Source organism: Diabrotica virgifera, chromosome 2 (assembly GCF_917563875.1).
Source record: "Diabrotica virgifera virgifera chromosome 2, PGI_DIABVI_V3a".
In the NCBI taxonomy this organism is placed as follows: domain Eukaryota; kingdom Metazoa; phylum Arthropoda; class Insecta; order Coleoptera; family Chrysomelidae; genus Diabrotica; species Diabrotica virgifera.
In genome coordinates, this window is record NC_065444.1 from 67,318,392 (window position 1) to 67,343,803 (window position 25,412).

Sequence of the window (25,412 nt, forward strand, 5' to 3'; positions counted from 1 at the left end):
TCGGCCAATATGACGACGTCATCGGCGAGTGCTCCTTCTGAAATGTCTACTCTTCTTAAATTTCTATAACCCACATGCATTTTTTTCACTTTTACTTTACATTCTTTAATTATCTCATCCATGTAAGTTATAAACAGTGTTGGACTTAATCCTCGTCCTTGTCTCAGTCTGTCGTTCGTAGTAAATGGTTTTGATGTTCTGTTTTGGCTGATGATATAATTCACATTGTTGTTGTAAATGTTCTTAATTATCCTTCTCATTTTGTTACTTATACCTCTCTTCTCTAATATTTCCCATAATTGTTCCTTGGTACTGTGTCAAAAGCCTTTTCAAGATCTGTGTAAGCCATATACATTTTTTTCTCTTGTTTCTGATATTTTTATATTATTTGCTTGATTGTAAATATATGATCCTGGGTGCTTCTGCCTTTTCTGAAGCCGCTTTGTGATTCTTCGAGTGTGCTGTCAATTTTTCCGATTATTCTTTTGTTCAGTATTTTTCCGTATATTTTCATGGCAGTGCTTAACAGTGTTATTCCTCTGTAATTGTTGCAATCTGTTCTATCGCCCTTTTTATATATTGGCACTATCTGTGCTTTCTGCCAGTCCATCGGTATATGTTCTTCTTTCCAAACTGCATTAAATATTTTTAATAATAGCTCTGTTGCATTTTGTCCCATTTTTTTTATCATTTCACTTGTTATTCTGTCATAGCCTGGTGCTTTTCCGTTTTTCATTTCTGCAATACCTTCTTGCAGTTCATTTATGGTTATAGGGTCTACATTGTCTACTTCTATTCTTTGGTTCGCTACATTGTTTTCTTCATGATAGCAGTGAGTTTGTAGCATCTCTTGGAAATATTCTCTCCATCTGTTCATTATGTTTCATTATGTTTCTATGTTTTTAATATTCATTTTTATCGTTTACTAGCGGAAAAAGAAAGTTGTTAATAAAAATTATTGAATATATAGTCCCATTACTCGTGATTCAATTAAAGACTTGTTATAAATGATTTCCACGGTTTCCACTGTGTTCCTTCATTCAACCTTTCTCTCCAGTTCTTTCTGTTTTGTCAGTCCCCTTCCTGTAGATTTCTTCTTTCTATTGATTCGTCCACTTCATCTCTGAAAGATCTTCTGGGTCTGCCTCTCTTCCTTCTTTCTATCGACTCCACTCTGTTATTCTATTTATCCAACGATTTTGGTCTGCTCTTCTGAAATGTCCGTACCAGGTTAATCTCTTCTGTTCTATGTAGTCTATTATATCTCAGTTCACTCCCGGTCTTCTCTTAATCTCTATGTTATTAGATTTATTATATCATTCTTCGTTTCAATTTTTCAAAAATTCTTATTAGTTTTCTCAGGATTGGAAAGAAAATGAATGCATTTAAAATGAATTGAAGACGAAATTTTGCGCCTACGCTCTTAAATATTTAATTAAATCAACTACAAAAAATAAACTGCAACTTTGAAGAGGAGTGTAAGTGAAACCTAGATCCAAATTTTCATGCAATTCACGTTCACGTTCATTTACTGGGCTGTTTGGAGAGTTGTTTTGCAAACTCCTCAAAGAAATTGTTACATTTGCTACCAGAAAACACAAACCCACAAACTGCAGCGTCTTGTTTATCTAAAGACGGTTTTCTGTTTCAGTGATTCTGGCTAGAGTGAAAAGGGAACGAATACTGGGAGACACCAAAGTCTATAAAGTTCGTGTTAGAAAGGAGTACAAAGTCTCAGATAAAGGAGTACTGGCGCTGAAATCCGGCAGACTGTTAACACCTAAGTATGGTGCGATGTGCGGTGTTGATCTTGAAGTTGGCAAACTTTATGTAATATCAGGTAAGGTTATTTCTTTTTTATTATCTAACTAAATATTGGAGGAGATATAGCTGGAGAAAAGTATAACAAAAAAAAAACGATAAGCGAATACCTTTTGATGCGTATTTTACCATTTTAATGCATTTTAATAGCAGGAATATTACAGGTTAGGAGTCGCGGAAGAAGACGCATCTCCTTGTTAAACAATTTGAGGGCTTGGTTTAACTGCACTTCTGCTGATTTTTTGGAGCAGCGGTATCGAATGTGCGAATTGCCATGATGATTGCCGAATTTCTTGGAGGAAATGGCACATGAAGAAGAAGAAGAATGAAAAACTATTATCACCTATATACAGGGTTATTCACTATATTTTGACCCCCCCTGTAAACTGCTTTATTTACAGAATTAGAAAAAAATGTAAAATACAAAAGTTATTCGATTTTTAAATTATGATTTTTTGACATACTTATATATCGTACTAGTGACGTCATCCATTTGGGCGTGATGACGTAATCGACAAATTTTTTAAATGGGAATAGGGGTCGAGTGCTAGCTCATTTGAAAGGTTATTCAATTCCCTATTCAGTAATATAAACATTAACATGATTAATTATACAGGGTGTCCAAAAAAAAATTTTTAATTATATTAATTGACACAAAAAGAAGAATGTATGTAATTTATTTAATTCAAATAACATTCTACTGCTGTCAGAAAACAGAAATAAATGTTTATTGAACAAATAAACATTACTTTTCACTTAAATTCAATGTTCAAGCTGCCACCCATCTGCCTCTTGGCAGTTTGAACATTGAATTTAAGCAAAAAAAAATTATTTGTGCAATAAACTTTTATTTCTGTTTTCTAACAGCAGTAAAATGTATTTTAAATTCAATAAATTACATACATTTTTCTTTTTGTGTCAATTAATTTAATTACATTTTTTTTTGACACCTAGTATAATGAATCATGTTAATTTTTATATTACTGAATAGGGAATTAAATAACCTTTCAAATGAGCTAGCACTCGACCCCTATTTCCATTTAAAAAAATAGTCGATTACGTCATCACGCTTAAATGGATGACGTCACTAGTACGATACATATTATGTCAAAAAATCATAATTTAAAAATCGAAAAACTTTTGTATTTTACATTTTTTTCTAATTCTGTAAATAAAGCAGTTTACAGGGGGGTCAAAATATAGTGAATAACCCTGTATAGTTATGACAACTAAAGTAATTTAAACAAGGAAAATAGGAAAATAAACAGGGGGCTGAAACAACAAGGAGACGCGCTGTCAACTCCCCCTTTTAATATAATCCTGATCAAATTAACTGCTGACAGTAAATGTACCAAAATTACTAATAGCATACGCGGATGACATTGACATTGTGGAAAACACCGTCACCAATATAAAGAAAACTTTCAACCAATTAGATTTAGAGGCAAAAAATAATCGGTTTGTCAATGAAAGGAAAACAAAATATGCCTAATAGTAAGGGAGGCAAGTATGCTAAATTTACTGCAAGGATGCAGTTACTCGAGAGTTATTGGGACGTATTGGGTTGTGAAGATCGGGTCCTAAAACAAAAATACTTAAGTTTTCCATTTTAGTGGGGACTTTCGATTTTTCCAATTATAGCGCCATCTATCCATAATTCTAAAAAAGGTCTCGAAAAAAATTTAGTTATTTTTACGTAAGGAATCCAAATCTGCAATAAAAAATGGGGGCTCCTATTTACGATTTTGAAGTAACCTTCGTGGGAGGTCGTGTTTGTTGTCATTCGATAGATTTTTCAAAGATATTGAATATGTGTATTTTTCACTTTCACGATCTGATGTTCATTTCCCAAAATATCGAGGGATTCCTATTTAAAAGTTTTAATTTGTCCCTCACTCCTCACAGTGGGGGGCGTGTTTGGTATCATTCGATAGATTTTTGAAAAATATTCAACACGTATTTTTTAATTTTTCGATCTGACATTCATTTCGAAAAATATTCGCTTTTTTTTAAATTTTGTGACCGCTCAGATTTTTTAAATATACACTGTTCTGCATGTACTTAAATTACCTTATCTTAATCTGCCTATTGCGAGTTTTTCTAAGGGTAGATTTTTTCTTCGGACCCCCTTAACGAACTCCCCTGTTAAGAGCCAATATATGGTAGGGGTACATTTAGACGGTATAAGGTTTCTCTTCGTGTGATTTTCTGATGCGTTCGAGTACCTGCAAAAATCCCCGCTTGGGCTCCCCCACAGGGTCGTCATTTGAAATTTTAATTGGGGGGGGGGCAATACATTATACACACAATACATTATACAATACTATAGTAATAAAATTGATGTATTTTTTGAAAATTTCAGTCATTTTCAGGTCGGGGAGGGGGGGCAAATGCCCCCCTGACTCTGTCAAATGATGTCCCTGCTCCCCTACCATAAATAAACAAAGGAGACGAAATAGAATAGGGCAAAATGTAACAATAAATCCATATAACTTTGACAAATGGGGAGTTTTAAATATCTGGGAGCGACAATCAGGACCCTATCACGCCCCAAATACTAACCAATTCCGAATCCGAATGGTCAGAGAATGCCGAACAGATAACTTATGGTTAAATTTAAAAAGAATGGACCCACGTTGGTTTGTAGTGCTACGAGAAGAAGAAGAAGAAGAATATTAGGACTACAGCTTTAAGATCACTAATGAACAGAAGGCCTGATATAAGAAGAACAAGAAGAGGAAGACTTGTTGATACATACATCTTGTGTTTAATAAAAAAATGTTTTTACTAGGGTGGTACGATAAGTAGTTAGCAGTAGTTACAACAGAAAAAAATAACATTTTCGGAAAATTGGTGATTTATTTCTAAACATAGTCTTCTTTTAGCTGTACACACTTTACTCATCGATGCTCCAACCTCTTTAGCGGAGGCGATAAACTCATCATTCGAGTTAAATTTCTGCCCGGCGAGTGACTTTTTGAAGTTTGAAAACAAAAAAAAAAGGCGGACAGGGCCAAGTCTGGAGAATACAGTGGATGGGACAGCAGTTCGTAGCCCAATTCGACAAATTTGGCCATGCCGATGGCGTAGGTGTGAGTCGGTGCGTTGTCATGGTGAAAAATCATTTTTTCTTCGCCAATTGGGACTGTTTTTTCTGCAATTCGGCGTCGAATCGGCCCATAATTCAGCATACTAAAACCGTGTGATCGTTTTGTACGTTTCCAGAAAGTCGACATTAATCATACGTTGTGCATCTTAAAAAACGGCGATCATCACCTTTCGGGCCGATAGAACAGTGTTTGCCTTCTTCCGAGTACGTTTGCGGGGCGACGTTAACTGTTTCATGTTCCTTCTTCTCTAGTGTGTACCAGTGGATCCATGTTTCGTTGACGGTTATGATCTAATGTAGAAACTTCTTCGGATTACGCTTAAACGGCCTTAGCGCCGGACTCCACTTGTGATTTGTAGTCTCGCGATTGTTTTGTCGCGAAAATTAAACTCATTGCTTCAAATACAAGTAAATCCATTTGCGACTAAATAATCGTGGATTGACTTGTATTTGAAACAATGTGTTCAATTTTCGCGACAAAACAATGGCGCAACTACAAATCGCAAGTGGAGTCTGGCGCTAAGAGCAAGGACACACCAGGCGGCGCGCGTTTAGTCGACGTCGAGGAAGCTTAAAACACATGGCGCGGTGTAACAGCGGCAGCTATGCTACGATTTAAAGTATTTGTATTTCGTTGTTGCCAAATTTAGTCGCATGTTGGCTGCTGTACGATACGATGTCTGAACGTTATGACGATTTGTCTTTTGTAATAAATGCAAGTTTATTTTATCTTAGATTAAAGAAAAAAAGAAACGCAGATATTGGATACATCCTATCATAAAGTAACGAAAGTATAAGGAATTTTTTACACATTATATAACGAAATTAATATAATAAAGACCCAGAGAAGTTTTTTAATTTTACAAGAATTAAGGATGCTTTACAAGGAACCAAGTATAACAAGAAACACAAAGTCATAAAGAATCAGGTGGGCAGGTCATGTCGAGAGGATGGATAAGGAAAGAATGCCAAAGATGGTACTGCTAAGAAGACCAGTTGGGACTAGGAGACGAGGTAGACCAAGAAAAAGACTACAAGAAAGTTTCAGGAATATATAGCATCGATGAAAATTATACTCTGGAAAAAGAAGGCGAAAAATAGGATATAGTGGAGAACCATTCATAGTTAAGCAATGTTTACATAATAGACATCAAATAAAATTATATATAAGTTAATATTATAAACTGTATTATGTAAAATTTTAAATACAAGGCCTGTAGAGCATAACAAATAAAATAATAAATAAGGTAAGATAACTGTTTATTATCTTTATTTTTATGGAGTCAATAATTTTATTTTTATTAAAGTCAATCCTTCTAAAAAATAATTCAAGTCAAGTCAAACTGGTCAATGGTTACAAATTTGAAAATTATGTTTGACTGTTTGTGAAATTAGTTGAGTTTGAAAAATAATTTATTTAGTAGATTACTTTTTTCAGATAGAATTATACCTAATTAAGTTGCCCTTTAAGCAATAAGATAAAAAAATTAAAAATACAAAATAATTTGATATGGGAGTAAAAAATTTAATTAAAAATATAGTTCGAGTCTGTAATTTCATTAATCTGTAATCATTAAACAAGATTTGGCAACACTCACAACAAAATTCGCTAGAAAACAGCTCAAACGTCTGTGTTGTACCACGATACACGCATATATGATATGCTGTCGAAGTCGTAAAACCGACTGGCGACATATGGATTCTAGGATGGGTCGCGGGAACGTCGATGCAACGAAAATTTTAAGAGCGCCTGGTGTGTCACTGCATCAAAGTATAGTAAGGGATGCGTCGCTTTCGACATCTCAGCGGGGGTTCAGTCCACGTACGCCGCCCCGTCGTCTGTGTTAGCGCTTAAACACTGCTCTGAAGTGGTCTCAAGGTTGCGCTTGTTGTCCGGAGCGAGCAAATGCGGCACCCATCGTTTCCACAGCTTTCACATAATCATAATTTTATGCAAAATATGACCCACGGTAACTTTGGATATGCCTACTATCTCAGCTATCTCGCGCATATACAGTCGGCAGTCTGTTAATACGAGATCGTGGATTTTTTTCGCGATATCCTTCGTAGTATCACGCGCGACTTATCAAAAACCTACCTACGACAACGTTGAATCTCAAATCAATTTTCTACGTTCGTCATGGAAGGAGAAGGGTCACCATACACAGCATCCAAGCGCTTTTTGGTTCTACTACGCGAATCCCTTTCCTAAAATAAGAATTGAATCATCGACCAATACTACTCTCTTTTAATTTTTTTTTAAATCTTCAGACACGTCCGCTTCCACACGCGGTGAAAACAAAACTAAAAGTATAATTCGGCTGAGATTTTGACTTTGACATAATATGCCGTCTACAAGATTATATGGCGCTCTCGGGCGGAAAGACTAAGTACTTATCGGACCACCCACTATTGCTAATAATTATTAAGTTCGCATTATTAAACTATGTCCTGTAAGACTGTTTCGACCACAAAATACAGTCTAACACTAACAAATGTGAAATCTATAGTCCTTCCCAACTTGACTTTACCGTATAGGTAACATAGGCAATGCAGTCCTTATCAGAGTTTTTAGCGCGGTGATGCCGATTTTATAAAAAATAATTTGTAATCGAAGCTTATGCTGGAGCCACAGTAACGTCTAATGCCGTTAATTAACGCGTTATTTGACTAACGCGTTAGGTGTAGCCATGACTTAACGCGCTAATTTGTTGATGCCATTATTATTGCCGTTAAACGTTAGGCGATAGATCGGAGTTACTCCGTTACTTATCGCGTTTTTGTGGCTACACTTGCACTGTTTCAACAAGTTATAGCTTGTAGCGCAGTGGAGTAATTTGTTTTGTAAAATAGGTACATACTATTCTACGAAAATGGAGTAGAGTAATGAGAAAATAATTGAATTTTTAACAGTGTTTGAAACAGAACCTTGTTTATGGGATCCCCGACAAAAATCACATAAAAATCGTGGTGTTCATGGTGACGCTGCATTTTTATCATCCACCATCTTCTTTTGAGTCTTGGTTTTTGCCTGATCCGCTTATAAAATAATAAATTCATAAAATAATAATTAGCACTCATAAAATATAACAGCGTAGCAGCTTCGACTTCCATCTTGAAATTGTTGGATTAAAAAACGCGTTTTCTGCTGACTACGCGCTAAAATAAGTGTGGCCAGCAGTGGCGGTTATCCCTTTAGGTCAATTGGTCAATGACCTCCCTGTAATAATTGTACAATCAAACGATTATAATGTAATTATTTCCCTAAAAAAAGAAAATTTTCTGTATTAAAAATGTTCGGAATACAATAGTATCGTTCAAAGTTAAATTTTGCTTTTATTGTATTGACTTTTCAGTCATTTTGTTGTTGTAAAATATAGCGACAAAGATGCCGCCAAAAGATTACCGATAAATAAACATGAAATACGAGCTGTTTGACGGTACCGAATAGCCAAATTTATTTTGACTGAAACTACCGCAATGTTACTCTTAAACAGCTAAATACGAACATTCACGATGGTCAAGAAATTTATTTGACCTCACTGTGAGAATACAGCACTTTGAATCCGAACGTTCACGAAAATACGCACTTATATGCAAGTTGGTACTAAATCGTAGTCATTGACCGTAGACCGTAGGCATCGTTTTCGTTGTTGAGCGGTAGGTATTCGAACGATCACAAATTTCAACGAGCAAGTGATCGATCATTTCGCAAAATCTAAGGCCAGAAGAATCGATTTACTTTTTAAATCCGCATAAAAATGTAAGTTTTTATTTATTTTAGGTTTTGAGTTTAAGTAGTTTTTTGATATTCTGGCTGTTATAATTACATATTATATCATCCTATTTATCTGATTTATTTGACAATTAGTAATGAAGACTTGTTCCTTTTACTTATTTCATATTTACTTGTCAAATAAAGATCCGCTTAAATTTAAAAAACATATTGCAAAATAAGTTATAAGAAACCAATACAGATGATGGAATAAGAAATTATTTAAAATGGGATTTGTAGGTCTTGTTTTTCCAAAAAAATCTTGAACCACCGGATATGACCTTCCCCTTCACTTACAGACCAGCCGCCACTGGTGGCCAGTCAATTTAACGCGCAGTTTATTCCATCATTTTTGGTGTGTTAATTAATACGATAATGGACGTTAGACGTTAACGTTACTGTGGCCCCAGCATTAGAGAGAATAAATTAAAACTATTTTAGAAATAGGGCAGTCAATGAGGGTATTTGGCTCCGAATTCCATCCTACTACATCGATTTACTTGATATTTTCACAGTAAGTAGTGAATAGCTCAAGAAACAAAGTCTACCCTATGCCGATGTGCGCTTTTATCTTGGGGGTGGTTCCCACCCCTTCTTGTGGGTGAAAAATGTTTTGGTTAGAATAGCCACGAAAAAGGCTAGATAACCTAATTTTAAGCAAAAACTGTTCTATGATTATTTTTTGAAAACTCAATACTTTTTGAGTTATTCGTGGTTGAAAATTGGCCATTTTCATTGAAAAATAACACCTTTTCGGACGGATTTTTGCGAATACCTTAAAAACTATACATCTAACAAAAAACTATATAAAATATTTCTGTAGGTTATAAAAAAACAAAGAGATTCGTTCCTTCATAAATTTTCTAGTTAAAATACAAAGAAGGATATGGTAGGTAAGAAGAGTTTGTTTTTTTGCTGCATGCTCAAATCGGTGTATTCAAGTTGAAATAACAGAGAAACTGTCGATTTTAGGTGTATAATGATGCCAATAACTTTTGTAGTGTTTGAGAAGACCTTTAAAATGACCAATACTAATTGTCGATTACATGCAAAATAAGCGAGATATTCTGCAAAAAAGTTAATGACTAATGAATTTTAAGAAGAAATGAGAAGTATATTTAACCCTTCATCCATCAAAATTTAAATACATCGTTTTCCTTCTACAATACTTTTATTATAGTGTTATTTCTATGTTCAAAAAGTTGGGATGGATTAAAATGAATGGTTTTTGAAAAAAATAAGATCAAATTATAGGGCGCATTGTTAAATTTTCTTTAAAATCTTCTTTTTCCCCCATGTAACTCGAAAAAGATAGAGAGATACGAAAAAAGATACCACACAAAAATGTAGGGCTTTTACAGATAAAAATTTCCTATATATTTTTCATTACTGTATCTCTTATCATTTTCAAGTTACGTGGAGAAAAAGGAAGATTTTTAAGAAAATTTAAAAATGCGCTCTATAATTTGATCATTTTTTTCAAAAACCATTCATTTTAAACCCGTCCAACTTTTTGAACATAGAAATAACATTATAATAAAAGCTATTGTAGAAGGAAAACCATGCATTTACATTTTGGTGGATGGGGGTTAAAACTAATTCTCATTTTTTCTTAAAATATATTACTTATTTATTTTGTTTGCAGCATATCTCGCTTAATTCCGTGGTAATTTTAACCAAAAAATTTTCCACCCCTAAGAAGGGGTTGGAACCACCCCCAAGATAAAAGCACACATCGGCATAGGGTAGACTTTGAATTAGGAGATAAGTAGGGGCTAGGCCGAAAATTTCATTAAAATCCATGCAGTAGGATAGAATTCGGAGGTAATATCCTATTCTTGCTCCCATTGACTGCCCTAAAAGGCATATACAATTTTAAGATTCATATGCGTACTAACTATAGTATATCAAATAAACTTAAACGCATACGGATCCCAAAATTGTAGATTGTCTTTCTAAAACAGTTTTAATTTAATCTCTCTAATGTTCGATTACAAATCCTTTTTGACAAAATCGGCATCACCGCGCTCAAAACTGTCGTAAGGACTGCATTGCCTATGTTCCCCATACTGTAAAGTCAAGGTGGGACGGACTATAGATTCTTTGCAAGTAATTATATACCTACCCTGAATAAAAGTCAACATCCATATATTGTTTTTATGCGTTTAAGATTTTCTAAACTTTTTTCTCCTTTTATTAACGGTATTAAGCAGAGCCCACGCATTTTGCACATACATTCTCCCAGGAATTATCCCCAGCTAATTGGAATAATCTAAATTCCTCGTTCCATCCCGACAAAGATTCATCAAGCCGTACATTCTCTCACATTAATCCATACCGAGATATTTAATAAAAAGCCCTACAAAATTTATATGTATTTTTAGACAATTTTTTTTAGCTAAAAGCTCGGGTCAACTGGGGTATAATTGGAAAAGTCGGGAATGGAAAAAAAAGTAACAGAAAAAACTCTCTTCTTCTGTTTTTGACGCCGATTTTGTATGGTAATAAGGAAAATGTTTCAGGATAAATCTCTGTATAATCGGAGATGAAAAACGGCTATAATAAACAGGATTTTAACGAGAAATGTTTACAGAGCTAAACCAGTTAAAGGGATATAAAAACGTTGACTGATTCGATCTAAATTATGAATTATATTTTTTTTATTCAACGTATAAGTTTAGACACATAAGCAGCATTTGGAAGACACGTATGGTCAAAATAGCAAGAGATAAATCACCAAAGATGGAGTGTCAACCTTCCATAGAGGTATCAATCCGCCAATGAAGAAACAGAATTGCTTATAAACAGGAGGAAGAAGAAGAACGTAAAAGGTATATTAGCCGAAAATATTAAAGCTCTTCAGAGGCTGGTGACCAGAATAGCGGAGTATGGACATAAATACGGTTTAGCAATTAACGTAGGGTGACCAAACGTCCCGTAAAAACGGGATTGTCATGTTTTTTAACGATTTGTCCCGGAGTTCCGAAAAAGTATCTCGGCACGACTAAATGTCCCGTATTTGCGTTGGGTTGAGTTTTTGTATCTAACTATATTTTCTCTCTTTAAATTTTCTTCAATTTCTGCATTTGTTTTTATTCTTATTTCTCCCTCTTTTGTTACATTGTGGTCCAGTATTGTTCTCATTATTTTTCTTTCAAATTTTAGAAGGCTATCTTCCTCTTTCTTGTTATTCGTCGTTGTTTCCATCCCAACATTCCAACATTCCCAACATTCCGTCATTGTAACACCAAGTCTTATTAAGGTCTTATATAGGTTCATATTATACTTAGAGTCTTGCTTCTCAGCAGATTTCTACCGTGTAGATGTTTTTCTGTCCTTCAGAATTCTTTCCTCTGTTCTCTCTTTTTTCCGGTTTTCCCTATTTTTACTCCTAAGTAACTAAAGATGGATACAGTTTCAAATTTATGGTTCTGTGTTATTAGATATTTCTGAAGTGGGTCACCTTTCCCTATCGCCATGTATTTTGCTATGAGCTGGTTTATCTCTAGTCCTATTATTCTCTTCGCTTCCTTATGCAATTTTCCAACTGCAAGTGTTATCTTCGTCTTCGCTGTGATGACTGAATCATCTGCATATGTTTCTATTTGAAGTTGATCTGTAATAATGTTTTTGTTTGCAAGTTTGTCATCTTCATGATTACAGATTATGTCAATATCTGATATTGTCAATATCAGATTAAATACTGTCGGAGAGATAGAGTCACCTTGTTTCACGCCTTTGTGTACATTAATCTCCTTAGAAGTTGTTCCGTTGTAACTGATCCTTGCTTTGGTGTTCTTTAGGCTCACTGTTAGCATATGTCTTAATTTTTCTGGGATTCCAACATTCTCCATCATTTTTGTCCGATTGGTTGTATCAAAAGCGCTTTTGAAATCCATGAATATTAGGTGCATTTCTCTGTTGTATTCTCTCGATTTTTGAATTATTTGCTCCACTGTATGTATGGAATTAATCGTCGACCAACCCCGGTCTGAACCTATTTTGGTATTTTCCTAATATTCGTTCAGTGCATGATTTAAGTCTTATGTTTAGTATATTTTCTAGAATGTTATAATATATGTGTTGTTTAATAAAGTTATTGCTCTGTAATTCTCGCACTCCTCTAGATCTCCTTTTTTATATATAGGTACCTACTATAATACCTGCGATCCAATCGGCTGGTAGGTTACAATCATATTTGTTGTATTAGCTGGTTTATTCCTTTACGCAATTCTCTTCCTCCGTATTTTATTCCACAGGTATTTCATCTTCTGTGAAAAATTTTCCTTCGTCGTTATCTTGTACGGCCTTACTTCTTCATCACAGTGTATTTCCTTCACAGGGAATACCATTTTTTCGTAATATTTTCCCATATTTTGCTGATCTGTCAGTCCTCAAACAAGGTTTTTCTTTTTTTTGTTTGTTTAGTCCTCTTGTTTTAATGCTGGGCTTATTTTTTGCTGCTTTGACTTTTTTGTAAAATTATTGTTGTATTTGATAGTTTTCTCTGCCTTTTTCTATATCCTCCAGCGAAACCAGTCATTTTTCTTCTTTTTATTTGTTGAGTTGGCTTTGTTTTTCGATATTTTGTATTCTTCCCTGTTTTGTTCTGACGGGTTGTTGATCCATGTCATGCTGGCGGAGTTTTATAGTTTTCTGTTTCGCAGTCTTGATGGTACGTAAATTACACATTAAAAAGTAAATTGAAAAGGATTTATAGGTCCCAAATTAGCTAAAAGACCATGTTTTAATTTCCCCTACCTGTTAAGGTATCGCTCCAAACCCTCCTTGTTAGTGGCGCACAAAGCCCCCAAGGCGTATGAAAAATATACAAAAAATCGTAGGAAAACATAACATCTTTCACAAACAATACAAAAAAAAATTCGACGCCCAACCAACCCTCTCCCCCAGAGAAAAATTCTAGATGCGCTACTGCTCCTTGGTGTCCCGTTTTTTCAAGTTTATGATTTGGTCACTCTAAATTAACGTCAAGACGACAAAATTTATGAGATTATCGGAAACTCAAAGAATAATGAGAATATTTTCATAAACGAAACCAATGTCGAACGAGTAGTCCAATATGCATATCTTGAAACAATGATCAACTCCACAAATGATTACTTCCAGGAAATCAAAATAGAAAAGACTAGAGCAAATTTTAACAAGATGAGAAGAGTGCTCTGCACAAGAGGTTTGAAGGTGGAGTTAGGTTGGGTAGGTGCTACGTTTTCTCGGCTTTGGTTTACGAAATGGAAGCTTGGACCTTGAATTTGGCATCAATGAAAAAACTGGAATCATTCAAGCTGTTGGCGGATAGAAGAATTCTGAAAAGGTGGTGGACAAAACACGTCAAAAACAAAGAGATTCTGAGAAAGATGAACAAAAGAATGGAAATTTTAAATACAAACCAAATATCTCTGGCATATTACACATGGAGAGAGAGATAACTTGCTCCAATTGATTATGCAGGGAAAGATTCAAGGAAAACGAAGCCTAGGGAAGTGTAGAATATCGTAGCTGCGCAACCTGAGAGCATGGTATAGATGTACATCAAAGGAACTTTTCAGAGTAGCTGTCTCTAAAGTCAAAATAGGAATGATGATGACTGCTGACCTCTGTCACCGAGATGGCACTTCAAGAAGAAAAAGGTATATTTGGTTAGATGTTGGGCCAACTACTCAACAATAAAAAAGAAAGCAAATGTTAGAAACCTAGTACCAAACCTCGGTACGGACTAGTAAATCAAAGACGAGAAAACTACGAAAAAGACAATCAATTTTTTAACCAAAAATATGAAAAGTCCTTTTCTTCTTTCTTAAAATATGAAAAGAGCACAAACTAGTCATATCCATAAAACGTCGCAAACTGGAATACCTGGTCCATATAATGTGTAATCGGAAGAGATCTTGAAAAAAGCTCTTGAGGGTGAAACAGCTGGAATAAAGATAAATGGAGTTCCCATTAACAACATTAGATATGCGGATGACACTGTCATCTTAGCTGAAAATATTGGGGATCTTCAGAGGCTGGTGACCAGAATAGAAGAGTTTGGACAAGAAGATGGGCTAACAATGACTGTCAAGAAGACAAAGTTTATCAGAATATCGAAGACTCAATGAAATAACGAAAATATCTTTATAAACGGATCCAGTATCGAATGAGTCGACCAATATGCATACCTTGGAACAATGATTAACTCCACAGGAGATTACTTACAGGAAATCAAAATAAGAATAGAAAAGGCTAGAGCAAATTTTAACAAAATGAGAAAAGTGCTCTGCACAAGAGATTTGAGGTTGGAGCTTAGAGTTAGGTTGGCTAGGTGCTACGTTTTCTCTCGACTTTGTTTTATGGAATGGAAGCTTGGACCTTGAATGCTGCATCAATGAAAAAACTAAAATCATTCGAGCTGTGGGTGTACAGAAGAATTCTGAAAATATCGTGGACAGAACACGTCACAAACAAAGAGGTTCTGAGAAAGATGAATAACGAAATGGAAATCCTAAATACCATCAAAACAAGAAAATTGGAATATCTTGGACATATTACACGTGGAGAGAGATACACAGCTTGCTCCAATTGATTATACAGGGAAAGATTCAAGGAAAGAAAAGCATAAGGAGACGCAGAATATCGTGGCTGCGCAACCTGAGAGAGTGGTACGGATGTAGTACATCAAATTAACTTTTCAGAGCAGTCGTCTCTAAAATACTGACACTTAAAGAAGAAGAAGAGAATCCGTAATGAACAACGATATGACCTACTAGGGACTATACTTCAAGGTAAGGTGTCTTCTTGATGACAGTAAACATGATGACGCTCAACGTCTGAATACAGACACGGTACCTAAAGAAAAAGATACTAAGATGAGCTGGATACATTGCTAGGACTTTAGATAATGAGTTCACGAAGATATTGATATTCTCAAACCCATAGTGCTGAAGAAGTAGAGGGCCACCGCGTAGAGGATCGATTGATAATAATGGAAGCAGATCTTAAGATTCAAAAGGTCAGAAGATTGGGAGAAGTTGCTAGGAATTGACGAAAGTGGCGACTTCTCTGCGAGTAGGCCAAGATCCACAAAGGATTGTCGAGGCAATTATGATGATAATGATGATTTACATATTATTATTATTTGACCAACTCTTTCTATCATACTCGAATGGTCTAAATCACCATTGACAATATCATGGTTTAATATGACTGGTAGATCATTTTTCGTACTAAACTGCTCAGCTATATTAGACTTTTAAGGCAGAATTTATTTAAATGTTTATTCTAAAAAGCTGCTGATTTAGCATTGCCCTGAGGTAATTAGCATCTCAAGTATCAATTACTTTATTTCTTTTCTAATCTAAAACTTTAATTTAATCATAAATGTACCTTAGAACTCACACAATAAATTCCTGATAATTTATTCCAGTTTTCTATTTTAGGCAACATCGTTACCTTAAAAGCACAAATTAACATGTGCGGTATGAGAACCGAATGGAATCAGTTGACCAGAAGACAAAGGAAAGGTCTAAGGGTATTGTATAGGCACGGGTGCACTTGTAAAATACGAAGATGTTCACTTGGAAAACGCTGTTATAGACAACGGGATAGTTGCACGTGGAGGAATTCCTGTGAAACAAAGGAAGTAAGTATTTGTACTGTTGATAGTTTATCTTCATTGTATGTTTCTTTCTAAATTTATTATTAGCAAAAAATAAATAAAAAATATATTTCTTCTATACAGGGTGTCCCAGACTAATTTATCCAGGCTATATCTCTTAAACGAATAGAGATTTTCGAATTGGCAAAAACTGTTATATTCCATTTGAAATACACTTTAATAAGGCGTAGAAAAAATCATCCCCTAAATATTCATCCCTTAGTTACAACCCCTAACTTTAATTTTTTTAATGGCACCCTGTACATTTTTTTATAGTTTTGGATGTGGTCTTCTATTATTGTCTATTCAACAGATTTTCTGAAAATAAAATCGGTTCGTAAATAATCAGGAAAATATCAGTTTATTTTTTATTTTTGTAATGTGTCCCAGACTAATTTATCCAGGCTATATCTCTTAAACGAATAGCGATTTTGGAATGGAACAAAAACGAATATATGGCATTTGTAATACACTTTAATTTTTGGATGAGGTCACATTTTTTTATAGTTTTGGATGAGGTCTTCTGTAGTCTTTTCAACAGATTTTTTAAGAGGAAAGGAACATTTTGACATTTCTGTCAAAATTTTCAATGTATTTTAATTTTAAATGTAATCATTTTTCTCGAATCCTGAGAAAACTAATAAGTATTTTTGAAAAATTTAAACGCAGAATGAAAGATTTCTTTATTACCGAGGGCCGAAAGTCCCTTAGAACGCACAAAAAGTTTCTGTTAAATGAGATATTTGAAATTAAAAATCACACTAAATTTTTTTTTAGTTTTTCACCCCTGTAACTTATTAAAATAAACATTATTGAAGTTTTCAGGGACTTTTGGCCCTCGGTAATAACGTAATTTTTCATTCTACGTTTAAATTTTTCAAAAATACTTATTAGTTTTCTCAGGATTCGAAAACAATGAATCCCATTTAAATAGCATTGAAGCCGAAAGTTCGTACCCATCCCTTTAAAAATAAAATGGGTTCCTAAGTACATAATCAAGAAAATATCATTTTATTTTTTATTTTTGTTAAATTAATCAATCTAGCCTTAAAAATAAGCTAAATAGAAAAGAAATATGCTTTAATTGTCACTGAACATTTTACAATTTTATGGGCAAGGCCTTATTACATGTAGAGTCAGAAAATAACAAGTTTCTTAACAAAAATAAAAAATAAACTTAAATTTTCTAAATTACTTACGAACCCATTTTATTTAAAAAAAATTTAAATGGACGATGGAAGACATCCAAAATTATAATAAAAAAATGTACTGGGTGCTATTAAAAAATTTAAAGTTAGGGGTTGTAACTAAGGGATGAATATTTAGGGGATGATTTGTTATTGTTATTTTCTGACTCTACATACGTAAGCTTTGACCAATGTAAAATTGTAAAATTTTCATTGACAATAAAGCATATTTCTTTTCTATTCTATTTTTTAAGGCTGTCTTGATTAATTTAACAAAAATAAAAAATAAACTAATATTTTCTTGATTCCTTACGACCCCATTTTATGTAAAAAAATCTGTTGAATAGACCATAGAAGACCACATCCAAAACTATAAAAAATTTACAGGGTGCTATTTAAAAAATTACAGTTAGGGGTTGTAACTAAGGGATGAATATTTAGGGAATTATTTTTTCTACGCCATATTAAAGTGTATTACAAATGGAATAGATCGGGGTTTGTCCCATTAAAAAATGTCTAATCTGTTAAGAAATATAGCCTGGATAAATTAGTCTGGGACACATAAAAAAATAAAAAATAAACTGATATTTTCTTGATTCTTTACAAACCGATTTTATTTTTAAAAAATCTGTTGAATAGACGATAGAAGACCACATCCAAAACTATAAAAAATATACAGGGGGCTGTTAAAGAAATTAAAGTTAGGGGTTGTAACTAAGGGATGAATATTTAGGGGATGATTTTTTGTACGCCATATTAAAATGTATTACAAATGGAATAGAGCAGTCTTTGTCCCATTCGAAAATCTCCATTCGTTTAAGAGATATAGCCTGGATAAATTAGTCTGGGACACTTTGTATACATTTCAGAACGAACACTAGCTAGTAGACCTAGAGTGATGTATGTAGTAGACTGTAGACCATATAATATAAGAATATAAGACTATAAGAATATAAAAATTTATTTTTATTTTGATGGAAATTAAAAATTCTAGTTTTATTTCGAAAGATTTTTCCATAATATTTGCTAAAAAAGTAAATCGCGCCACAAAAGCGTAACTTTCATACAGTTTGCATTACCAAAGGTCTTTTGTGGCGCGTTTTACATCTTTAGCAAATATTATGCAAAAATCTTAAAAAAAAACTAGAATTTTATTTTCCATCAAAATGAAAATACATTTTTGCCCCACGTTACATTCACATAAGCTCTTTTGAAGCTGGAATATGGTGTGCGTGTGCACCACTCATTTTTACAGCGTTTAGCGGTTTTCTATTCTTGTTATAAAACACAACAAAATCTAAAACCATTATACAGATGTTTCCTTTATTGTTACGTATTTTTCTTAATCTAATGCACACGAAACGAACCGAGCTAATTTCATTTCTAATTTTCCATTACATAAAACAAATCCTTTTTCTGTGTATTTCTATAGCCGGATTAGCCGAAGCGTGTAACTGGTAAATGAAACCCTGTTAGAAGTTTTATCCAGAGTTTCCTAATTTCATAATCATCACAAAAGTGCAGCGTGCAAAGGAAACCCCCGCAGACAAGTTTGCATAAGCAGGTTGCTAGTTTTAATCTGACGCTAAAAACCTTAAAATGAGCAGAAGGAGCAGATTATTAAAGTAGATTAAATCTGATTTTGGAATAATGAATTAAAATCAGTTTTTACAGCAAATACTGAAAAAATAATGAAATTATCTACACAATCCGGAATTAATTTATTAATTTAGCGCATGACACACAATAAAGATTAGCGTACGGCATAATTAAAAACAATAAACGTTAAGTGGAGCATTACAAACGAACATCTAATGTATCAATATAATCTAAAACATTTTCGGTCGCACTTAGGAATTCACCATAAACTCCAGGGAACCACAGTGACACTCAGGAGAAAGGACTTTTCTCCACTAAAAAAAATCTCCTTTAATACAAAATATCCAGTGGAAAAGAACTGAGACCAAATGGGCAAAATGTATAGGGCAAGCGATTATCACAGGTAAACACACAGTTTGCTGCCGAAAATTTTTTTACTGTTTCTAGGTAATTTGGGTCTGCTGAATCCAAAAATGCCACCAGATTTGCTCCATCAGATCGCTTTCAGAAAATACGACAAAAGATCACATTTCCAACATATAGGGTAATTTAGCGCAGCCCTACCTACATATATGTAGTGATGCTACCCATGAAATAAACAAAACACGAATAAAAAGTAAGATATTTATTGTACAACAATATACTTACAAAAATAATGACACATATCTGCCAAAAAAACTTAACTTTCCATCTAATCTTACCAGCGTCGCAGCAAAAATGTGTTATTCAGTGTCACCTAAAAACTTCCTTTTATATGATTTTCTTGCAAAGGCTTTAAAAGGACGGTCCCTTTGAAGACTCTAGCAGTAATCTACCATCATGTGATTACCCCATCTCCCCTGATACCTCTCTTCCATCGTTTTGATATCTTGGTGGAAGCGTCCCCCTTGTTCTTCACTAAGGTCACCAAGATTTTCTGGGAAATGGTCTAAATGGCTGTAGAGGTATTTTAATTCTCATATGACAACCGTGTTTGTTAAAGTTGTTGAGCATTTCTTCCACTCTAATGCCCAATTGGTATACTTCCATATCTGTTGCCATTAAGTAGAAGGACACACTTTAAACTTCGTTTGGAACTGTTGATAAAAAGACACCAGTGATCTGGTGTATACTCCGATACACCCATTTCTTCTAACAGTCCTTTAATATTGTTATAAAAACCATATCATCTTGCTGAGAAAAAAAAGGCAAAAGATCTTTTTCTCTATTAGGGTAGTATGTAATTTTTGTGTCTGGGTGAAGAACATTCCCATTGTTTTAGTCTGGAGGCAAGCAACTCGGATGAATCCTTTGGAAGGTTCAAAGCTCTCATAAGATCGCTTAGCTCTTCGTGAATAAAGCGCGCAGGACGTGTTGAATCTTATTCAAAATCACTGTCGTCTTCCCAAATCTATTAGTCTGTAGTTCGTCAGATAACATTTCGACATTATCCTCTGGTAACGTAGATAGACTGCTAAATATTGGAATGTGTATCTGCTCAAACTGATGTGCAATTGGTCTTATTTTTGAATCCAGGTTAGGATGGTCTTTGCTGAATCGTCAAAATGATTTTTTGGTTCCCTCCATACCATTGGAACACCAAACTTTAAACATTTTCGTTGTTCTTTCGTCCACTGTCGCAAGTTTTCAAGACAAGTTTTGCACACTACATGTGGAGCCTAGGATTTATCTTGATCTCCTAAATGAACACCAAAATAGGCTTGATATGCCCTTTTGTCCATTTGCCCATTTGTCTTAGAATTTGTTAAGTTTGTTTATAAACATATTGCAATTATAGTGGTGGAATATACAGAAATGTAAGAATATTTAAGTCTTTGATGAGTATGTTATATCTCGAAAACTAGAGCTGATACAAAGAAAAGGTTTGTATTTTTGGAATCAGCACAGATGAATTAACTAAAATCAGTTGATTTTTTTTCGGCAGCAAGACAAAATTTTTTTTTGTTGGGCTGTGTTATGTATCACTATAGTAAAATCACAATAAAAATGAAATATAAATAAATAAATCAAGACACGTTGGATGTTACGAGAAGAACCCAATTTGGGATTTACAATGTATATGTTACAGTTCAAGTTGATTATTGTAAACATATCACACAAAATAGCAAAATGTATCCATTAATATATTATAACACCCTGTAAATTTAGATTATAAGTAGGCTTAGATATTAAATTAAAAATTATTATTGTAATACCATACAAAAAAACAAATCGTCTGGCTAATTGGCTAAGTCAAAGCTATTATAAAATAAAAAAAAGTTGATTATTCAGTTGGAGTTGACTATTCCTAGTTCAAGTCAACTCAAACGACTGGTTTTAGTAAAAGTTGAATATAAATATAAAATGAAGATTTTTATTCAACATTTACTAGGAAAAGTAGACTCCAACTAGAAAAAGTATACTCTTCCCAATGCCATTTGGTAAGAGTTGATGCACACAAACAACCAATTCTAGAGATTAAATGTTACTGGATATGTTCCAATCGTAATAAGTAGTTGAAACGGTCAAAACAAAGAGACGCACACTTATCAACATTGAATACATTACATTAATATATTACATTTACTGAATTGGTCCAGGGATAGTCAACTCAAACTAGTAAGAGTTGATTCTATTTTTCCCGCGATCTTTTACTACCACTAGGGTTAAGAAGAGTCTACTTCAACTAGTAAAATTTGAATTAATATTTTCAAATCAACTCTTACTGCTCGTTTTAGTTGGAGTTGACTCGAACTAGGAATAGTCAACTCTAATTGAGAATCAACTTGAACTTTAACATATACAGGGTGTCCAGAAACTCTACCGACAAACGAAGAAAGGAGATTCCTCAGAAAATTTAAAGACAATTTAACCCAATTCACCTAGTCCGAAAATGCTTCCTAAGGGAGCTAGAGCTCTTTGAAGATGGCGTCATGTAATTAGTTTCTCTTAAATACTTCCAGAACGCTTCTATTTAGAAAAACTAAAATTCGTATGCATATTTACTTTCCAGAAATGAATCGATTTCATCCATTGCGAATTTCTAGTACCGGTCATAGGCGTCCATTTTGGGTAGGGCAACGGTTATTTTATCGCATAACTTTTTTGTCCTTAACTTTTAAGCATTTTTGATACTGGATTATTAAATTGTGAGGTATTCTAGTACGAAAAGGTACTCTTGTTTTAAGTCGGTAGGACGCACCGTTTTCTAGAAAAATCGATTTGAAAGTTTTTCGTTCTGGAAATTTGAAAAAAATTGAAAAAAAATTTCAAAAAGAAACGATGTATTTTACCAACTTGAAGCAAGAGTAACTTTTAGTACTCGAATACCTTATAATTGAATATTCTAGTGCCAAAAATGATTAAAAATTAAAGACAAAAAAGGTACCTATGCAATAAAATAACTGTTGACCTACCCAAAACGGACGCCTATGACCGGTACTAGAAATTCGCAATTAATGAAATCGATTTATCTCTGGAATATAAATAAATGTACCAGTTTTCGTCTTTCTAAATAATTTTTTTTTTGAAAATTTTTTTAAATTCAAAAAACGAAAAATTTTCAAATCGATTTTCCTAGAAAACGGTGTACCCTACCGACTTAAAGCAAGAGTACCTTTTAGTACTAGAATACCTTACAATTTAATAATTCAGAGTCAAAAATGCTTAAAAAGTAAAGACAAAAAAGTTGGGCGATAAAATAACCGTTGCCCTACCCAAAACGGACGCCTATGATCGGTACTAGAAATTCGCAATCAATGTAATAGAGTTATCTCTAGAAGATAAATACGCGTACCAATTTTTGTTTTTCTAAATAGAGGCGTTCTGGAGGTATTTAAGAAAAACTTATTACAAGACGCCATTTTCAAAGAGCTCTAGCTCCCTTAGGAAGCATTTTCGGACTAAGCGAATTGGGTTAAATTGTCTTAAAATTATCTGAAGAATCTTCTGTCTTCGTTTGTCGGTAGAGTTTCTGGACACCCTGTATACATTGTAGATCCCATATCATGATTTACAAATTTTATATTGCAAATCATGATTCAGGAGTGCTCCTCGGAGCAGTCAACGTGTCTTGGTTTGTTTATTTCTAGTTCATCTTTATTGTGATTTTAGTATAAGTTCTAGCAACATCGTGCCTAAGAGTACAAGTCGAAGCGGACAAAATGGGTCACAAGTGATTCCCAAGGAAAGTGGCGAACCTGAGCGAAGAGAGAGCACCCTGGCGAGTGCGGGCACCGCTTGTGTTAATAATAATGTACCTACCCTACTCGTAGAAAATATTATATATAACTAAAAAGGAAAAACAAACGAATGGAAATGAGTAAAGCCCTACGGGTAGAGAGGAAATGGAGACAGGATATAAATCGACCACTACTCATAATACCTACATAAACTGATTGGTATCTAGACGGTCGTACCCCAGAGAACTTCAGGGACACGTTTGTAAATCTCGCTGAGATTGCAAATAACAATCAATAAGTAATCAACAAATAAAACAAACATAACAAAAAGATATAAAAGTAACAAATAATCTGATGGTTACGGTACAGGAAACAAGGATACATACATGCAGGCTGAGAACAGATCGAACCGAAGCAGTGATGTTCAATTCAGCAGAAGAGTATCATCGAAGTAGATGAGTAACCAATCGGGAAGTGGTGAAAATGCGAACTGCTTGGGATTAGGAATGGCATGTCGCATGTCTTAAACTAACCACTCCACTGAGGTGACCGAGAAGATTTGGCATAAAGGTGCTTTGAAAAGGTGTATTTCGTGGGTGAAATGCTATGCGAACTGGCGGGAGTTTACTAGAAGATGAATGCATGAAGGAGAAAATACTGATCAATTAAGGAGAGTACCTCAGTAATAACAGTAAATGAGATGTGCATGATTGGAGAGGAAAACTTACAGATATGTATGATTGACTATATATGTTGACAGAACGAAAAAGAGGAAGTTAAATGCCTGTGACAGTTGCCGAAAATTTAAATAGATTGAGAATGTGGAAGATGTTTAAGTGTATGTGGCGAGAGAAAGGGATATCCCGTTTATGCTTTGTTGGAGAGATCCAACAAGAACAGATAATTGAGAAAGTGGAAATGTTATTGGACGTCCTGAGTCCTGATAAGAAATGTTAGCTGAACCGAAAGTGTGAAAATATCGATGTATGAATGAATTCTAGACTTTTGTATGAAGTAAAGTCACGAATGAAGGTTTTTGAAATTGAAAAGAAAGCTTCAAAAATTAAAGAACTCGAGAGAAAAGTACTTTACACGGATTTTAGTCATTACCGTACTGTGTTAACGAATTCCGAGGCAGTGCTCACCGGGATGTCGCCCGAAGAGCTGATGGCTAAAGAAAAAACCAATAATTGGGGATAAAAATGAACAACGGGGGAAAAAGACATAACATAGAGACTAATGAACTAATGGTAGAATAGATGGACGAGATATAGGAGGAAAATCGTTAAGAAGAGTATCAAGAAATAATTTAGAAAAATTAAATCTGCCGCCATTGAGAAGATCCCTAAATTTCTATAACGCACTTCAATGATTCAAAAAGTCAAAATTTTAGACATTACTTTTTTAACTGTTCAATATTCATTTTTTTCAAAAATAATAATATTTTTTTTTCAATTCATGGCATCCTTGTTATTTTAATATTGAGTTTTAATTAAATTACTATTATACTGGTTTACGAGATACAGAGATACAGTTATTTGATAACTTTTTATACCGTTTGTTTAGTTGCACACGGGTTATATTTAATAGGGTTATGTATGCACATGAATAAATATTCACTTTTAATTGACTTTTTTCCGTTCATTAATTTAAAATATAATTTATTTTAATTAAAAATATTTTATAATATATTCTCTATACTGGATATTGTTAGCCACCCTGCCTGGAGAGTTATTGTTCCAGGGCCGGAAAATTATAGAAAATTTAAATATATTATAGTAGATGAGAAAAAATAGCATCAAATTCAATGTTATTGAATTAAATAATGGTTAATGGTTATTAATTATATGTATAAAACCGTCGAATTAAAAGTTCTATTTAAAATCAATAGCCCATTGAAAAATGTTTTTATTGTTTGTTTACTGTGTAATCAGTCAAAAAAAAACAGACCATAAACACATTTTTGTTGAAATTTACAATGGCGCGAAGAGAAATATTTCAATAAATATTTACTCTACATGAATATTACAATTACGTTTACAATTAGTGTTTCTTAACTTAAGAATGGTAAATATAATGGAAATTTTTGCTTAAGGCGTCTAATTTG

The 25,412-nt window shown here is 33.9% G+C and overlaps 1 protein-coding gene across 1 annotated transcript in view; it reads left to right on the forward strand.

The window, feature by feature from the left end:
• The window catches only part of LOC126880053 (tissue inhibitor of metalloproteinase), a 230,098-nt gene that overhangs the window by 200,531 nt on the left and 4,155 nt on the right, over window positions 1–25,412 (forward strand). The window contains exons 3-4 of the mRNA XM_050643706.1: window positions 1,652–1,840; window positions 16,142–16,344. Coding sequence (XP_050499663.1) covers window positions 1,652–1,840; window positions 16,142–16,344 — 392 coding nt within the window. The remainder of the gene's footprint in view (window positions 1–1,651; window positions 1,841–16,141; window positions 16,345–25,412) is intronic.